Here is a 17,783-nt window from a genome sequence, read left to right on the forward strand (position 1 = left end):
TCATTACCAATATTCAGTGGATGATAGGTTCATCTAAGGATGTTGGAAATAGTGGTACATGTTCTGGGCTGACATCTTTATTATCCTCCATATATGTCTTACTTTTCTCCTGTAGTTGTCCTAGCCATGACTGTTTGCTTTTCTGAAAGCATAAGCATTGAGACTACCCCATCATGTGGCCCAGGGCAGGTGATAGGCTAGGGATGGCTTTAGATTGGACTCTGGGTTATTAGGAGAAAGGACTTCAGAAAACTGTATCAAATTAACAGATGATATGTTGGGGTTTGGCACTCCCCTCAGCATGCTGAGATTTTGACCTGCATAGTCCAGGTCCAATATGGTGGCCCAGAACCAAATGTGGCTACTGAGCACTTAAAATGAAGGTAGTCCAAATTAAGACATGTAAGTATGAAATACACACTGGATTTCAAAGATCTGGTACTAATAGAAAAATTTAAGAGATACCATTACTGATTTTTGTGTTGGTCATATATTCAAATACTTCAAGTATATTGGGTTAAAATATATTATCAAATGGATTTCATGGGATATCTAGCTGGCTCAGTCGTAGAGTATATGACTTCAACTCAGGGTCATGAATTCAAGCCCCACATTGAGCATGGAGCTTATGTTAAAAAAAAAAAATCAACTGGATTTAATATAACTTAACCTAGATTTCACCTGTTTATTTGTGCCTTGAAGCTGTGGATTTAAGAAATTTAAAATTACCCGTGTCTCACATTGATGATCCACATTACATTTCTATTGCACAGCACCTATCTTACCAAGAGAAGTAAAACGACCCATGACACAGATTTTTCCCTTGTAAATTTTAAAAATAAAAAATAAGAGTAGCTGACATTTAGTATGTGCTTGTATGAGTCAGACAAGGTGCTGAGTTCTTTTTACGTGGATCACCTCATCTGACCCCCACCCCCGTCCTGTGAGGCAGGTACTATATTCATATCATCATTTTATAGATGTGGAACTTGAGGCATACAAAGTTGAGTTTGCTGATCAGGATTGCACAACCACACAGGCGGGGAGAATACCCATCAAGCAGAATACCCGCCCAGTGTCACCTAAAGCCTATGCTCTTAACCGTAATGCTAATAACGGGAGGTGAGCCACCCTTGAAAGCAGCAGACACTCCCTACAAAGGAATCTGATAGCAGGCAGAAATATCTCATGGTTTGAAGTTAATAAGCCTGATTTTATGTTGGTTCTGCTGCTTATTACCTATGCGATCTCCTGTTTTTGCTTTTCCTCTGTGAGCCACTATGGTCTTGCGCTTAAAGCAGAGAAACACTCACATTTGAAGAATGTTTAACGATGAACAAGCACGTGCGTGGAAAACCTAATGTAGAATATATGGTCAATAGGTGGTAGCTTTTTTTTATTATTAATTACCAATCCCAAAGCTTCTCTCCAAAGGGTACCAGGTGGAAAGCAAGCACAAGTGTGTGGCAATGCTCTCCAAAGACTGCGAGCCGGCATGTCTAACGTCCTGGATAAGTCATTCTAACACTGCACGCCTGAATGGCCTTCCCCAAAGTGTGTTTGCAGAATTGAACCACCATCCAAGGCTCTTCAGGTTGTGCTTTGGACCACGAATTAGTTAATTCTACCCAAAAGATAATTTTAGTCTAGGTTAAACTGTAACATAACTGGTTTACGATGGGTCTTCTTATCAATTAATTATTTGACAAACAAAATTAGCCTCCTCACACGTCCATGAAAGTGCTGAAACTCCTATATTATTACACTCAATTTAACACATCCAAGACCCAGTCACACTCACCAGTATTTAAACCGATGTACATAATGATATGTTAAATAAGACAGAAAGAGAGGCTGTGCTTCTGTTTTAGTACCTCCTAGCACCCCAAGATAAATAATCGGTGAGACATGCCTATTCCATTGCTTTGGCTCATGAAATTTGTAACAAGTACCTGTATTTTTTTTTTTTCACTTGCAGCATCGGGTTCACACTATCCTGACGGCAGACCTGGTTATTGTGATGAAGCGAGGAAATATTTTAGAATATGACACTCCAGAAAGCCTCTTGGCTAGGGAAGATGGAGTTTTTGCTTCTTTTGTTCGTGCAGACATGTGAAGGGATGTCTTAAACCAATACATGGATTTAAAATAATGCAGTCATAACCTATTTAATGAATCATCAGCTTGACCTTCAAAACGTGGCATCTTAAATTTCTACACTTTTGTAAAGCGTATTTGTTGTGTTAGGGGACTTTGTAATTAGCTACGATGTCACTTTACCCATGAATACTGTATTTCCTATGTTGATATTTCTTTTTTGTTTGTTTCCCAAGATCTTACTGCTTAATATGCTCATTACTGATGATCTTTCTAATGATTAAACCCTTTACCTTTAAGAATAGCAGACTGTATTAAAACATGTAAGTTACTTTAAGTGGTAAGTCAACAGCTGTAATTTCTCATAATTTTAAGGCTGGTAAATATCTCTCAGGCATAGAAATCACCATGAGTATTCAGTATGTTTATACTCTTATTTATAAGAATATGTTTTCCATTTTGTTGGTATCCCCAGATGTTATTGGAAGAGAATTAAGAGGACAGGTTTTCTAATCAGTGAGAAAATAAAACACACAAGTCCGTTATCTATTGGATGAGAATATTCGGTGTTCATTATCATTCGTAGTAATAGTGATGCTTCAGTAGTCTCTCTTCCTCATCTAAATTGTTTCCTGTTACCAAGAAGTCATTTATGGTAGCTTTGAGAAGTCAGTGCCTTAACCAGAAAGATCATGGAAAGAGTTTGGGTATTTGAAAAATTAGACTCAAGTTTCCATTTTTACCTCTCTAGTCAGGAGAGAGTTCCTAAGGTATCAGGAATGATGTGCTTTTTCCAGACTAAAGTTCAAAGAGCAAATACGTTCAGTTCTTCTGCAACAGGCCAGCTAAAGCTCTCTATGATTTAATTCACCAACAAATGTGGTTATGATCCTGAGCCCTAAAATTCCACCTTATTCAAGATTCAGGAGCATAGACAAGTGGTCTCATTTGCTTCTATAAATATATATGAAACAAGTGTCTATTTCAAGGTGGAAGAGTTTACTTCTTTTTGACATTTCTGCCCAGTGGTGTCACACATGTATCCACTTGGTACTGCTCTAATTTTAATGCACATGTAAAAAGTGAATCAAAATGTTACTCTAATTTTAATGTGTATGTTAAGAGTGCATCAAATATGGATGGAATATTAGTGTTCTGTTTGCATATAAATAAGTTTTAAAATACTCAAAGTTACCTGCACTGTCACACTAAACAGTCCAAGCTCTCTGCTACAATTCTACAATTCTGTGCCCATCTAGTATAAAATATAATGGGTTTTCGCATGAAGACCACATGCATTGTTAGATTTTGAAGAACTGTGATTGATAGAAAAAGAGAATTTGTGCTCCCTCCCTGTAGTTTTTACGTTCAGTTGATTGTATTGTGTATTCGCTCTTGGGAAATTTGTAATACTTGTTGAATGGCATGTATGACTGGGTCTTCACCTGAATATAGAGTCCCAGTGTTTATCCAAAATAAGTTGGGACGGACAGACATGTTCTATGTCATTTAGTTTGAATTGACACCTGTGTAAATATAAAACCTCATTGAGAAAAATCCTCTTAATGTTTCCAAAGCTAAACAAAACAGAATCAATAACTATTAAATCAATCTTGAAAATATTTTCTGAAAATTCTACCAAACTCCCTCAAAGTATTTCTGGCAAGGAAATGTTTTGTAAGGCTGCATTTATATGAGGCTTTCTATCAACTTACATCTCATTCTCACAGAGAAATGGGGATTTACCCATAAGAGCAACCCCTCACCATATTTGTAAATTATACCACTCTACAGAAATGTCAACAGAAGTATAGCTAATGACGCTAAACTAAGAATCACATAAATCATTCTGACACCCAAGTGGTCACTAGTTCCCTCGTAACTTTTAGTCACTTAAGTTGAGTGTTTAATTGTTTCCAAAACTGAACTGACCGAATAAAGTCAGGAATAACTTTTTAAATTGTTTAATCATCTATTATGTTTCATATATATATACATATATATATAATGTTATATTGAATACAGAAATATCTCAGCTTGAAATAATTTTTTACTAAATAGGTACATATCTATAAAAGATGAGCCTTAACTAAATCAAATTTTATACTCCCCAATTTTACACTTAATTAACCAAAATCAGCTTTAAAAATTTTAAATCCTTAATGTTTGTTAAAAGCAATAAATGCATAAAGATTTATATGAAAAGTAACAAGTTTACTGATATCACTGTGAGGTTTTAAAAAAATCTATCTTAAAGGACTGTGCATCCTTTATTTTTGTGCTACTACTCATGATCCATTTAAAAGTCAGCTTAGGGGCGCCTGGGTGGCTCAGTGGGTTAAGCCGCTGCCTTCGGCTCAGGTCATGATCTCAGGGTCCTGGGATCGAGTCCCACATCGGGCTCTCTGCTCAGCAGGGAGTCTGCTTCCTCCTCTCTCTCTCTGCCTGCCTCTCTGCCTACTTGTAATCTCTCTGTGTCAAATAAATAAATAAAATCTTTAAAAAAAAAATAAAAATAAAAGTCAGCTTAGCTCTAAATGAGATACCAGAAGACTGGTATTGGAGATCACATAACTGATGTTTGAGATCTGGGACCATGTCTCTTTGTCTTGCATTTTATACAAGTGTCTAGCCCACAGTAAGCCCTTAAATAAGTGTAGTATATTGATCCACTGATTAGTCCCACCACTAGCCATGGGCCTGAAACTCTGGGTTATTCTCTTCACTTCTTGTGTTATGTTTATCCTACCATGAAAATATACTGGCTTGGTATTATATAATAAATTACTCTTTCTCTTTGCTTGATTAAATAAGGTTATTATTCTTTCACTTATAATCTCATTGGGTATCAACCAGGATGATCAATAGTTGTAAATCGATAACACCCTGCTCTGATAATTTTGTTTCACATTTTCCACTTGTCCTGCACTTCATTACTCTTATAGATTGGTTCTATGTGGAAGTTGCCATTAACTGAAACAGCTGTATCAATAAATTTTTGACATCTCTAATTCAATAGCTGGATGTCTGGACTTTCCCCTAAGGTTTATTGATAATTTTTTATGGTTATCTTCCAATATAACTTTTAACACTTATTTTGTACTTTACTCTTTGGACTTCTGTGATTTGTAGTACCATGATAATTCACTTATTGACCCATTATCTAAAGTTAAATGCAATCTTCCCATCTTAGCATTTTAGCATAAGAAACAGTAGTCAAGAGGATGTGTCCTGTGACTTACATTTATTTTTTTCTTGAATAACTATACATCATTCCCAATAGCAGTAAGGTGCGCCTGGCTCAAACTTTCCAGTGAAAGGACTTGTTGGTGTATTTCTAGCAAGTGTCTCCAGATGAGATTCGTAACTAGCCAAGTCTGGGAATCACTGGTCTACCTCAGTTATCACGCAGTCTTCTTTGATACAATAACATGGAGCCACAGAATACTGATTGTGAATACTGAAGGTGATTTTCACTTGCTCCCTCTCTTTCCTGACATTACCATCTTCTAGATTGCTAAAATGGGTCTCTCGGTGTCACTGAGTGAACCCTTAGTTCCATGGTAAAGGAAACGTAGAGGTAAATAAACTGAATCTTCCCTGAGAAGATTTACACTGGGGTTCTGAATGCTATTTCCTTTTGTTTTGTGGTTTAATCACTAATACGGAATTTAAGGGGAAAATGTCTTCACAAAGATGCAAAGCCTTTATCCCCCACATGTAAATTAGCTATCAAATTATTTGTACATTATTCCACTAAATTTGGGGTCATATTTGCAAATGTTTACAGTCCATAAATGTGAGCATGTTGGGTAGGTTTCACTGTTGATGTCTCACAATATGGAAAGAAGGTAAGTTATCTGATGATTATTCCCCTTTCCACCTTCAGCTTTTTTTTTCTACAGGTGTTGTTATCATTGCTGATATGTGAAGGTTGATATATTCATTCTATATATCTACTATATAAGATTTAAATTAGTTCTGGGGTGCCTGGGTGGCTCAGTGGGTTAAAGCCTCTGCCTTTGGCTCAGGTCATAATCCCAGGGTCCTGGGACAGAGCCTGGCATTGGCATCGGGCTCTCTGCTCAGCAGGGAGCCTGCTTCCCTTCCTCTCTCTATCTGTCTGGTTCTCAGCCTACTTGTGATCTCGGTCTGTCAAATAAATAAACAAAATATTTTTTAAAAAATGAGTTCTTTTTTGGGGTGACTGAGTGGCTCAGTCTGTTAAGCATCTGACTTCTGACTTGGGCTCAGGTAGTAATCTTTGGGCCGTGGGATCAAGCCCTGTATCGGGCTCTTCACTCAGCGTGGAGTCTGCTTGTCCCTCTTCCTCTACCTCTGCCTCTCCCCCACCTCATGCTCTCCCTCTCAAATAAATAAATAATTTCTTTTTCTATGGGTAGTAGCAAATTTCCCTTAGCCATTCATGCTATGATCACCAATGTCCTCTTTCTAAATTGACAAAGTCAAGGGAATCATACCTGGCTACCTGACTAAATAAGTTAATTGGCTCCAAGAAGAATGCTCTCTATGACCTTTGTGCCACCAACTATCATAGATCATTTGCAATTATATACTACACACTAATGGCAAAGAGCTTTGTTTTCTGACCATTATTTTTATCACTTAATCTGCCCACCATATAAAATAAGTAATGTGTTCATAAGCAGCAACAATATAACACTGTTTAATGCCACTTCATTCTCATTTTTCTCTTAGAGCTACACTATGCACTATTTATACACATTATCAGTTATTGTTAAGTGAAAGACTATTGACCTTTAAAATTATCAGAGTCAAGTGGATTTAGACCAGTCTTCCATATCTAGGTATTTGCTGTTTGACCCATAGTAGTTGGGGTTTTGTTCCAACACTAATTAAGTAAAGAGCAATTTTTAAAAAAACATCTTTTTTAGACATCCAGAATGTTCATCAAGCCTTTGAATGTAGACATAAAAAGAATTTTCAACTGTTTAAATCCCTTAATGTGTATCTCTTTCACAGGTCACAATGTATCCTCCAAACCCTCACCCTGTGTGCATGTCACCTCCCCCCCCTCACCGTGCACATATCTGCTCACATTTTCTCTTGCTGTCTTAAATTAGAATAAAGCTGCATGAATCTTTTCATCACATATTAATACAATGCATAGAAAAGTCAAATACGGATACCTACAATGCCCAGCATGAAGAGAAATTCTTATAACTACAATAGTATTTAAGTGTATCTTCTAGCCCTAATGCTACTTTAGGAAGACACTTCACTTCTAGATGAATCATAAAATGTGTTTTCAGTGAGAGAAGATTCAACGTGTTTTTTTGTTCCCCCTATCATTTTTTTTTAAGATAACCATGGCAACATATTGCTGGGTTATAGTGAGCAGGCTCTTTTTAGTTCAACAAAGAAATGATAATGATTGTCATAAAAGTAATGACCTGGTCTGGGCATCTATGAAAGAAAGAAGGTTGTCTCCTTACTAAAGGATGTTACAGGAAAACAAACTTGGGTTTTTCATCTCGACTAATTATTTTATGAATATCTGCTATGTGTTTACCTTTTGGTAAATCAGGTGTGATTTGAGATTATTTGTTAGGGTAGCACTGAGCTTTCTAGTATGTGAAAAATAGTATGAAATCTTCTGACATAACTATCTTTATTGTACTTCTTCCTGGGGAAAGAACTGAGATTAGAATTTAAATGAATCACCTCAAATCTGAATCTGTCTCCAGAGATGGCACTCTATGCACCAGGGGATGGGAGTGCAGAGATGGGTGTGTTGCTGAAAAGATACATCTGCCTTGAAATCCAGGGAACACAGAATTATGGGTCCTAGGACAAGTTTGGGCTGGGCCAGTTCTAACAGCTTGTTTGGGGACAGTCCACTTGCTCAATTCCATCTTTCTATCTCAATCTTCTCCACTTCCTTCTACCCTTCTGTGCCATTCTATGTCCTTCCTCTACATCCTTCTCACCTTGCCTGTAACCTTGATCACTCATATCTCCAAGGAAATCATCTAGCACCAGGACCCTCAATCATCTCTACTTCTCAGATTGTCCATTTCAAAGTATCAAGCAAGGCATCTACTTTGTGGAGCTCATCTTTCTATCTTAAGCATGACTGGACAACTTTTCACTACTTTGAGTCAGGTATTGAACTCTGGCCTAAATAGCTGTGGTTGGATATTATACGCCAGTTGGAAGTAATAGCCCACGGCAAGGAAAATGTAACACAGGCTGGAGAGTGAAGTGAAAGCAAGAATACAAGCCAAAATCACAACCAGTAGTTCAGAAAAAGAGTGGTGATACCAAGCTGGCTACTGATTATTTTTATTTGGGGGGAAAAAAATTAAGGGAGGGAGAACCATTCTTCTATCACATGAGCAGTAGAGTGAGATGGTTGACTAAACCCTTTGGACATTCTTGACATGGTCCCACACCCTACAAGGATGTAATTTTCTTTTAAAGAAGAAAAAAAAAAATTTCCTGCCATAAGTCATCACCTCCAAATATTGACTTTTTAAGCCCAAGTTTTATTTCCCTGTGGGAATGACTGCATAACTCACAGCCTGTGAGACACTTTTCCACAACCACCCATTCAAAACAAGCAGTAACACCCACCTAGAATTGCACTCTCTCCCCATTTTAGGATCCCCAACACATAGGACAATTACAAGCATACCTTAGATAGAAGCACCAGTTCTTCCCAGGGACCTGCCACTCTCAGACACTTAGAAGTGCCAAGCACTTGGCCAAGGCACTGAATTTGCTGTGACATTGGCCAACTGGAAAAGAGAGGTGGCAAAAGGCTGTGATTTGGGGTATAGGATTTCACCTGGAAAAAAAAAAAAAGCTTCTTTTTTTTTTCCCCCCACTTGACTGAACTTCTAGCATATGTTAAGTTCAGTAAAATATTATATTGGAAACACAAGGCATCTAGGCTCTTGGCCAAAAAACTTAGGGAAAAAATTAGCAAGCCTAATATTTCATGAAAAATTCTTGGCTTAAACAACATTTTAATAAAGCTTAACTATGTGTGCCAATAAAGCAGAGAAATGACATAATGACTTATGATTTAAATATCATATAATCTCTGTAATGTCTAGTACCATCTTGTATCAAACAACACGAAGAAGCAAAATTCCTGGGGGAAGAAGAAAAGAGCTATGTGAAGTCATTCAGATACTAGTAGAATGCATATTTGCATAAACTATCTCATTAAAAAATTTGATGAAAGGATAATTACAACTAACACATATTGAGCCGATATGATATGAGCCTTATAAGTATAATCTCATTTAATCTTGACAAAAATTCTACAAGACAAACATTATCACCACTTTATAATTGGGGTTCAGATTGGCCAATTTGCCCAAGGTGTAGTAGAACAGAGATTCAGGTAGTCCAACCTCAATGCCCACACTCTTGGACATGTGCTGTATTAGACTAATGATTCAGTTAGTGAGTCCATTGAGTTCTCTTGGAAATAAATGATTTACATGGTCTGTGATATATAATAAAGAAAAATTATGTTGGCCTATAGAGAATATATTGAAAAAAGGAAGTGGACCAGGAATTAGAAGACCTGAGTTCTAGTCTTGGTTCTGTCACATATTGGATGTGTGACCTTGGATTAATCATTTAAAGTCTGAGTTTCCATTTCCTCATTTGCAAAAAGGAAAACAAAAAGGCATGATACCTACTCTGCCAGCTTCAGTGAGTTTTTGTGATTCTCCAATTAAATGGCAATGAAAGGATTTTGTAATTTGAAAAGCACATTCTGACAGGAAATATCACTACATATACCACATCTTAATAGTATTACGTGGGATTATTTTGTAAGTCACAGAATAAGCTTTCTTCCTCTTAAAAAATTAATATGATTCCAACTTTACAATGGTAAGATGATATATTCATACTGAGGTATTATACAAAAATGGCTCTAGAATATTGATATCCTTGGGGTTCTGGAAAGGGCAAGTGCAAAATCAATCTGTTGAGGTATAACCTAGACATCCTGGAAAGGGGGTGGGGAAGAAACAGAATTAATTCACATTCAAAATTAAAACCACATGAGAAAATGAACCATCATGATGAGAAGCAAGAGACACAATAAATAGGAATATTAGCGCAAGGACTAGAAATATTAAAACAATCTATAAGAGATTTAAAAATATGTATATTTGCCAATTGGTTTTAAAAACATGCTCAACATCATTCTTCACTAGGAATGCAAATAAAAACAGCTCAAACTACAAAGACTGACCATGGCGAGCTCTGGCGAAGCTGGGACTCCCAGACACGGCAGAAGCGAGTGTAAATGGCACAACCTTCATGGAAAACAGGCAGTTTCTCTAAGGCTAAATATATGCCTATCCCAGGATGCAACAATTTCACTCCTGAACTTGTATCCGAAGGAAATGAGTGTTTTTGTCACAAAAAGACTTGTACAGAAATGCTCATAGTAGCTTTATTCATACTAGTCCAAAAAAAAACCAAAACAGCCCAAATGCCCGTCAAGAAGAGAATAGGTAAATAAATGATGGCTTCTTCACACAATGAAATACTTAGCATATAAAATAACATAGCCAAACCTTCACAAATATGTGGGGTACAGGAAGTCAGGTACTGAAGAGTACCTATGCTAGGAGCCCAGAGACACACATCTCAAGAATAAGCAAAAGAAACAGACCATGAAATAAGTCATAACAGAGTTAGCTCTGGGAGAGAACAGTTACAGTCTGCAAAGGCGCAGAAGGCAATCTAGGGTGACAGACGTATTTTATGTCTTGATCTGTGAACCACATGGTAGTTATATGGTTGTAGGTACAGGTTTTTGAAAGGTAAGAGAAAGCAGATTAATTTGGATTGGACAAATGGAACTAATCAAGAAAAAAAAGCCATTAAAATTTAAAATTCAATGGATGGGCTAAACAGCAATTAAGTTTAGATGCTGAGAGACTTCTTTCCATTGGAAACAGATCTAGAATGTACCCAGAATGCAGCACAGAACAAGCTGATAGAAAATACGAAGCGAAATGAGAAGATAAGAAGGACAGTGTTAGAAGCTCTGAAATAGGGTCTTAGAGGGAAAAAAGAAATACCCAGAGTGAAGATGACTTAAAGAGCCAAGAACTGTTCCTTAAAAAATTCAGACTCAGATGATTTCAAAATTATTGCCCTTTCAAGGAGCTAATCCCTATCCAATTAAACTATTCCAATCCACAGAGAAAGAATCTGCATCAATGCTTTTTGCAAAGACTCATAACCTGGGGTGCTTGGGTGGCTCATTAGATTAAGCGTCAGACTCCTGATTTCAGTTCAGATCACGAGATCAAACCCCACGTTGGGCTCTGTGCTAGGCATGGATCCTGCTTAAGATTCTCTTTTCCTCTCCCTCTGCTCCTCACCCTGCACACTAGCTTTCTCTCTCTTGAAAAAAAAATAAAATAAAAAAATAAAAGGTCACCTGGCTGGCTCAGTCAGTAAAGCCTCCTGCTTTTGATTTTGGCTCAGGTCATAATCTCAGTCAGGGTCCTTGGATGGAGCCCAGGGCTCCACGCTCAGCAGAGAGTCTGCTTGAGGAACCTCTCCCTCTTGTTCTCCCACCACCACCACCTCCCCCACACACGACACGTGCAGGCGTGCTCTTTCTCTCTCATATAAATAAATCTTTTTAAAAAATAAATAAATAATTAAAATTAAAATTAAGTGGATCCATAACTTTCATCCAAAACCAGACAGAGAGAACAGACAGAATAATACAGACCAATCTCACTTATATTGATACAAAAATCCTAATATTAGCAAAAATGATTCAGCCTTATATTAAAATAATATATCACCATGACCACATGCAGTTTATCTCAGGAATGTAAAAACTGACATTTTTTTAAATCCAGTGCTTTAATTTACCATATTAATTGGTCAAGGAAGAAACAAAAACAAAAGCTAAAAAGGAATTTTATGTAATTCACCATCCATTATTAATTTTTAAAAACCTAGAAAAGTAGAAAGAGCACACTACCTTAAAATGATAACTATGTAAATTATATATTCTGGAAGCATTTTTCTCAAAATCACTAAGGAGAAGAGCATGCCTTTTATAACCATTGTTATAGGCTACTGGCCCCAAAATACTAATAAATGCAGGTAAAGGAAATATTCAAATAATAAGTGATGTTAATTCAATACTAATTACGGAAGTTGTGTCAAAATTACCCTTTTTTTTTTTTTAGAAAATATGTTTTAAGTGTATCAGCCCGTGCTAAATCCTGTACATACTCACTTCACTTAATCTATAAAACTCTGAGAGGTAGATGTTAATGTATCCATTTTCCAGAAGAGGAAACAGTTTCAGTGTGATGGAGTAAGTTGCTCAAAGCCAACTAAGTAACTGGCAGCATGGCCAACTGATCCCGCATCTTTCTGACCCTAACACTCTGTACGCTTAGACAAAAGGCTAAGGCATATTTCATGTATTTTCCCAGTTCCGCAATTTTTTTAAAAAAAAGTTTGACCCCACTGTACAATAAACTTCTGTAGGTTTACAGAAAGATCATATTATTACCCCATTTATTCTAACAATAAGTGAGATAATTTGGCATTTTAAATTAGTAACAAATATCAAATATTTAATTCTAATATGAACCTCTTTAGAAAAATGACCTCGCGAAAGCTTTCTGGCACAGAAAATTTTTACCTAAAGGAAAATCCAGGTCACTTAATAGCAGGAAAAAATAGCAGGAAAAAAAAAATCCTAGCAAACGATCATGAAATCTAAATATCACTTTCAACCTCTATAATCCCTTTTGCAACTGGCACTTTTGAAAGGTGGCAATAAGGAATCACCCTACAGAGCGTTCTGGAAAATGTCAGGTTTCTCTTTCCAAGCACCATATGAGTCACTGAGTTTTCAAAACATTGTGACGTGAAGCTTAGCAATAGATCAGGACATCGTTGGGAATTGCTCTTTTCCTAAGAGCTTCAGAAAAACCTGTGAAGAGTTCCTATGGCAAAAGATATCCCAGGCTCTTGTGACATCCCCTTTCTTTGGCACAAGAATATCAAAGCATAATTTCAAGGCTTGGAAAAATGAACAGTGACAGCCACTATTCCTCATCTTCTCTTGGAAGGGACCCCACCAACTTTATTTAGTATAACATTTTGTACCCTACTGGCAGAAAATAATTACTACGGGTACTTTCTACTTGATTGAAGAAACCACTTTTCTCTTGGAGACATAGTAGAACAGACAGGTTAACATAGTATTAACATAGTAAAACAGACAAGTTGAATTTCTGGGTCCTTATTTTATTACCAGGGCCTTGGCTGGCTTCTTTTCAGTATTTAAATTCAAGAGTAGAGGAGCTACCAGTACAAGTGTTGGTTAGTAGTACTCTGAAGGTCAGTGAGGTCTCAAAAACAGTACTCTAGTCTATAAAGTGATTTTGTCATGTCTCCTTAGTCTCAGGTTAGTAGAGATATTTAACTAATAGTTAAAAAAATCTGTGGGTCTATACCTTTCCCCCTTCCCACCTCCACACCCAGCTCAGATCCTTTGGACCATCACCTAACCAAAACCAACCCACTATATGAATAAGAACTGACAACTGATCAACCACCACATTCTACCTCTGAAACTGATAATACACTATGTTAATTACATTGAATTTAAATGTTTTTTAAAAAAAGAAGAAGAATCCAAAATGTATTACTACAGGCCAGTCACTATCCTGAGCACTTGAATAGAGATTGTGTCATCCTGTCCTCCAGACAATTCTGAGTTTCATATTATACCTGAGTGAGCAAGAGGGTCTCCAGGGGAACTTTTAAATGGGCATTATTTTATTATAACGATTTAAACCTTCTCATTACAGATATTTTCATTTGGGGGCCAAAGATTTGATATCTTATTCTATCCTTGCTCAATAAAAGCCTGGAGGGACATAAAACAATGTTACTAGGTGTTTCTCATGTAGATGAACAATGGAGTAACAATTGTCCCTCGGAGACACTGTCCAGTGAGAAAAGCATGGGATTTCGGATCGGATATTTTGAGTTTGTTGTAACTTTTCATCTACTGCGTATTTGATCTTGGATAATTCATTTAGCTCTGCTCTAATGGACTCATGTGTAAAAGGAAGAAAACAACCCAACATGGCTGCATTAAGCATTAAGTCAATGTTTTTCAGAGCTTAGTATATGCAGACCCTCTCCATCTATTCTTTGGGTAAATGGAGAGATGGACAGATCAGTGAATCCCCTGCCACTCTCCCCAGCTTGCCCACTTTTTCTCTTCTCGATTAATATGTTGGTCTTGTTCCTTTTCTTCAAACACACCAAACTGTGTCCTTTATAATTGTTCTTGAGCTGCCTGAAGCACTCTTCCAGCCCCAACCCCCACACCCAAATGCCGGTTCATCACCTGAGTAGTCCTTTGTTCAAATTCCACCTTCTTAAAGAAGCTTTTCTAAACTGTATATAAAATTGCCAATTCCTGGCCCCGGTTACTTTCAATACTTATCCCCTGCTGTATTCCCCTTCTAAGTCTTGACACACACCGTTGATGACCACATAATGTATTACTCATTTACTTGCTTGCTCACAGCTTCCCCCACAAAATGCCTAGGTGCGGGGGCTTTGTTTTTTCACCTCGATGTACATTAAAAGGTTATGATTGTTCTTAATGCCTCCATTCTTGACTTGCTGATCCACACCTCTGAGCTGGCATAAGTTTGAGGAGCTGAGCACGCAAGTTGAATGGATTCTTCTGTACGAATGGTGCTGATGGTTATCCGTAAAGAAATGTGGTGGCCTAATTTCAAGGACAGTGAGGGATTACTTGGTATGTAAATAGATACATATATCAAAAAGAAATATTCTCTAAACTCACTGGAATAGATAAATAAGAAGAGTTACATTGTCATTCCCATTTCATGATAACTCAAAAAAAAAATGAGTGTATAACATGCTGTTTTGATTACTAGTTTATGTAACAGTTTTATTAAACTGATTCCCAAGCAATATGTTCCAAAGTGGTTTATATGAGGACACTAATAAAGCAGCATACCAAGCAAATAGACCAACCGTTATTTGGGCTGCTAACATGAATCGTTTCCATTGTCATTTTGAAGACTTTCCAAATTCTTACCTCTAATATGGCTCAGGAAGTCCAAGAGTTCGAAATTCACAAGTCTAGTCAGAGGCAAGGTCATTAAATGCCAGGACTTCACTCTTTATCTAGAGAGTACTTTCAAGGACTACACAGATTTGTACTTGATGATCAAAGCAGCAGACAATTGGAAAAAGCATCAGCCTAATACTTTCTCCACTTGTTTGAAGGCACCTGACAAACTTTGTTTTTAGGAGAACGGGAATTGCAGAAATGTCTTTATCCACAAACAAAACGCTCATACAGTCTAGAAGGAACTTAACAGATGTTTATTTAAAAGTGAACAGATATCCTTGAATTGCTTCCCAATTGCATACATTTCCCTGGTATGCAACATAAACAGATTCTAACAGAATTCTTAAAGTCTTATAGTCAAGAAAATCATAAGATTTTAATAGTTTAGCTCTGTTCTACATTTCTTACTGGTCTCCTCAAGAGTGATGCACAAATTAGTCTTCACTCTTAAAAGAACAAATGGGTAAATTATAGAACAGTTAAGAAAACACATGTAACTTTTAGTGGATGGTAGCAAAATAGTGATTAAACAAGTAAACCAATAAAATAAACCTTAAGTAGTAATCATGTTCTTAAAAAATTAATTGAGGGACACCTGGGTGGCTCAGCTGATTAAGTGGCTGCCTTCGGCTCAGGTCATGATCCCAGCGTGCTGGGATGGAGTCCCACATCGGGGTCCTTGCTCAGCAGGGAGCCTGCTTCTCCCTCTGCCTCTGCCTACCATTCTGTCTGCTTGTGCTCACTCTTCCTCCTCTCTCTGACAAATAAATAAATAAAATCTTAAAAAAAATAAAAAATTAATTGATTCCCTGAACAAATTTCTCAAGGTAAATTTAAATGTTCACATTTGGGCCATAATATGATAAAAGGAAGACCGATAGGGAGAGTAATTGATATCAATCAATAATAAATAGTTGACCCTTGACCAACTTGAAGGTTAGGAGTGCTGACCCCACACACAGTTGAAAATTCATGTATAACTTTTGACTCCCCCCCAAAAAAATTTACTAATCGTTTAACTTCGACGGGAAGCCTCAGGGATGACATAAGCAAGTATGTTACCATGTATTTTGTATGTTAAATGCATTATATACTGTATTCTTACAATAAAGTAAACTAGAGAAAAGAAGGCTTTATTAAGAAAATCACAAGGACTGATGTAATGAGCACAGGGTATTATACAAGACTGATGAATCACTGAACTCTACCTCTGAAACTAATAATACATTATATCAATTAATTGAATTTAAATTTTTTTTAATTTTTTTAAAAACCCAGAAAATCACAAAGAAGAGAGAACACATTTATAGTACCACACTGTATTTATTGAAAACAATCTGCCCAGAACTGGACCCACGCAGTTCGAACCCATGTTGTTCAAGGGTCAATGGTATTTCCCTGTCACAATAAATACCACAGTCAGCTCTGATTCTTCTCCCTCCCATTACTGATTCTGTGTAAATTCCTTTTGTATATATTTGCTTATTAGCCCCAGACCTCATTCCTTCTCTAATTAATATAATAGTTTCCAGTATCCCCTTCTGCCAATCACAGAGTTCTGGAGCCCAAGGAACTCTACTCAGAAACGCAATTCCAAAGCCCCTGCTTCCTGACCAGTCGTACTAAATCAGACTTAGCGTGTCTACCTACTGAAAACTGCCCATCCCCCCCCCCAACTCCTTTGTTGAGCATTTAAGGCCCTCTATGCATTTATTTTCAAGTCCCTGACACGGTTTTCAGTCTTACCTTTTCCTTGCATTGGTCCAAAGTATTTTTTCAGCACTTCTGTCATTTGAGCTGTGATCAGCCAGAGGCTTAGGACACAAAGATAAAGAAGCTGGAGGCTTGCCCTCCAGCAGCCCTCAGACTCTTGGGGGGTGAGTGGTGGAGGGGACAAGTACATGAAAAATACATGTGTTGAGAAGAGTGGCGACAGAGGCTGCCCAGGCAACCCTGGACTCACGCGTCCAGTCTGGCCATCTTATTGACCTTGTTTCGTCAATGTTAATTCTTCCAGTTCTGTGCTAAGACGTGGCCCACTCTGGCCAGTACTCCACAGTTTCGTCCCTGATGTTTCCTTTCTGTGGAACGGCCTTTTTTGATTTTCTGCATACCCCAAATATATCTGGCGGGAAGGCTGGATCAGATGTCAGCTAATCCATGAAGCTTTCCTTATTGTCTTTGTCTTAATCTCTCTCATTTGAATTCCTAAGGCACTTGGTTTGTAGTTCCCTTTCTCATTCTAATCACATCCTCGCTTGTATTGTAGTTCATTATCAAAGTCTTGTTTCTTTTACTACAACTGTCTGCCTTTTCAGAACAGCAACTATGATTTTATATACAGAAACCTAGAAAAGGAAAAAAAAAAACACCCTTCACAAAAGAGTGAAAAGGTGTTCAATGAACCTTCCCCAAGCTAAAAGAATACGGAATAAATTGTACACTAAACTCAATTGTAAAACAGAACAATGAGGGGATTAACTATACAAATTGATCCCCA

The 17,783-nt window shown here is 37.3% G+C and overlaps 1 protein-coding gene and 1 long non-coding RNA gene across 15 annotated transcripts in view; one reads left to right on the forward strand and one right to left on the reverse strand.

The window, feature by feature from the left end:
* The window catches only part of ABCC9 (ATP binding cassette subfamily C member 9), a 137,175-nt gene extending 132,769 nt beyond the window's left edge, over positions 1–4,406 (forward strand). For 12 of the 14 annotated variants that reach the window (XM_032347696.1, XM_032347695.1, XM_032347694.1 and 9 more), the window contains 2 exons: positions 1,979–3,512; positions 3,561–4,406. In XM_032347696.1, the coding sequence (XP_032203587.1) occupies positions 1,979–2,116 (138 nt within the window). In that variant the 3' untranslated portion in view covers positions 2,117–3,512; positions 3,561–4,406. Of the gene's footprint in view, positions 1–1,978; positions 3,513–3,560 lie in introns of those variants that run through there. The other 2 variants (XM_032347705.1, XM_032347707.1) reach the window with 1 other exon arrangement.
* Positions 1–17,783, reverse strand: part of LOC116593424 — a 32,485-nt gene that overhangs the window by 12,415 nt on the left and 2,287 nt on the right. The window contains exon 2 of the long non-coding RNA XR_004286899.1: positions 8,777–8,929. This is a non-coding gene — a long non-coding RNA (uncharacterized LOC116593424). The remainder of the gene's footprint in view (positions 1–8,776; positions 8,930–17,783) is intronic.

The sequence above is a fragment of the Mustela erminea genome, chromosome 6 (genome assembly GCF_009829155.1).
Source record: "Mustela erminea isolate mMusErm1 chromosome 6, mMusErm1.Pri, whole genome shotgun sequence".
NCBI classification, from domain to species: Eukaryota; Metazoa; Chordata; class Mammalia; order Carnivora; family Mustelidae; genus Mustela; species Mustela erminea.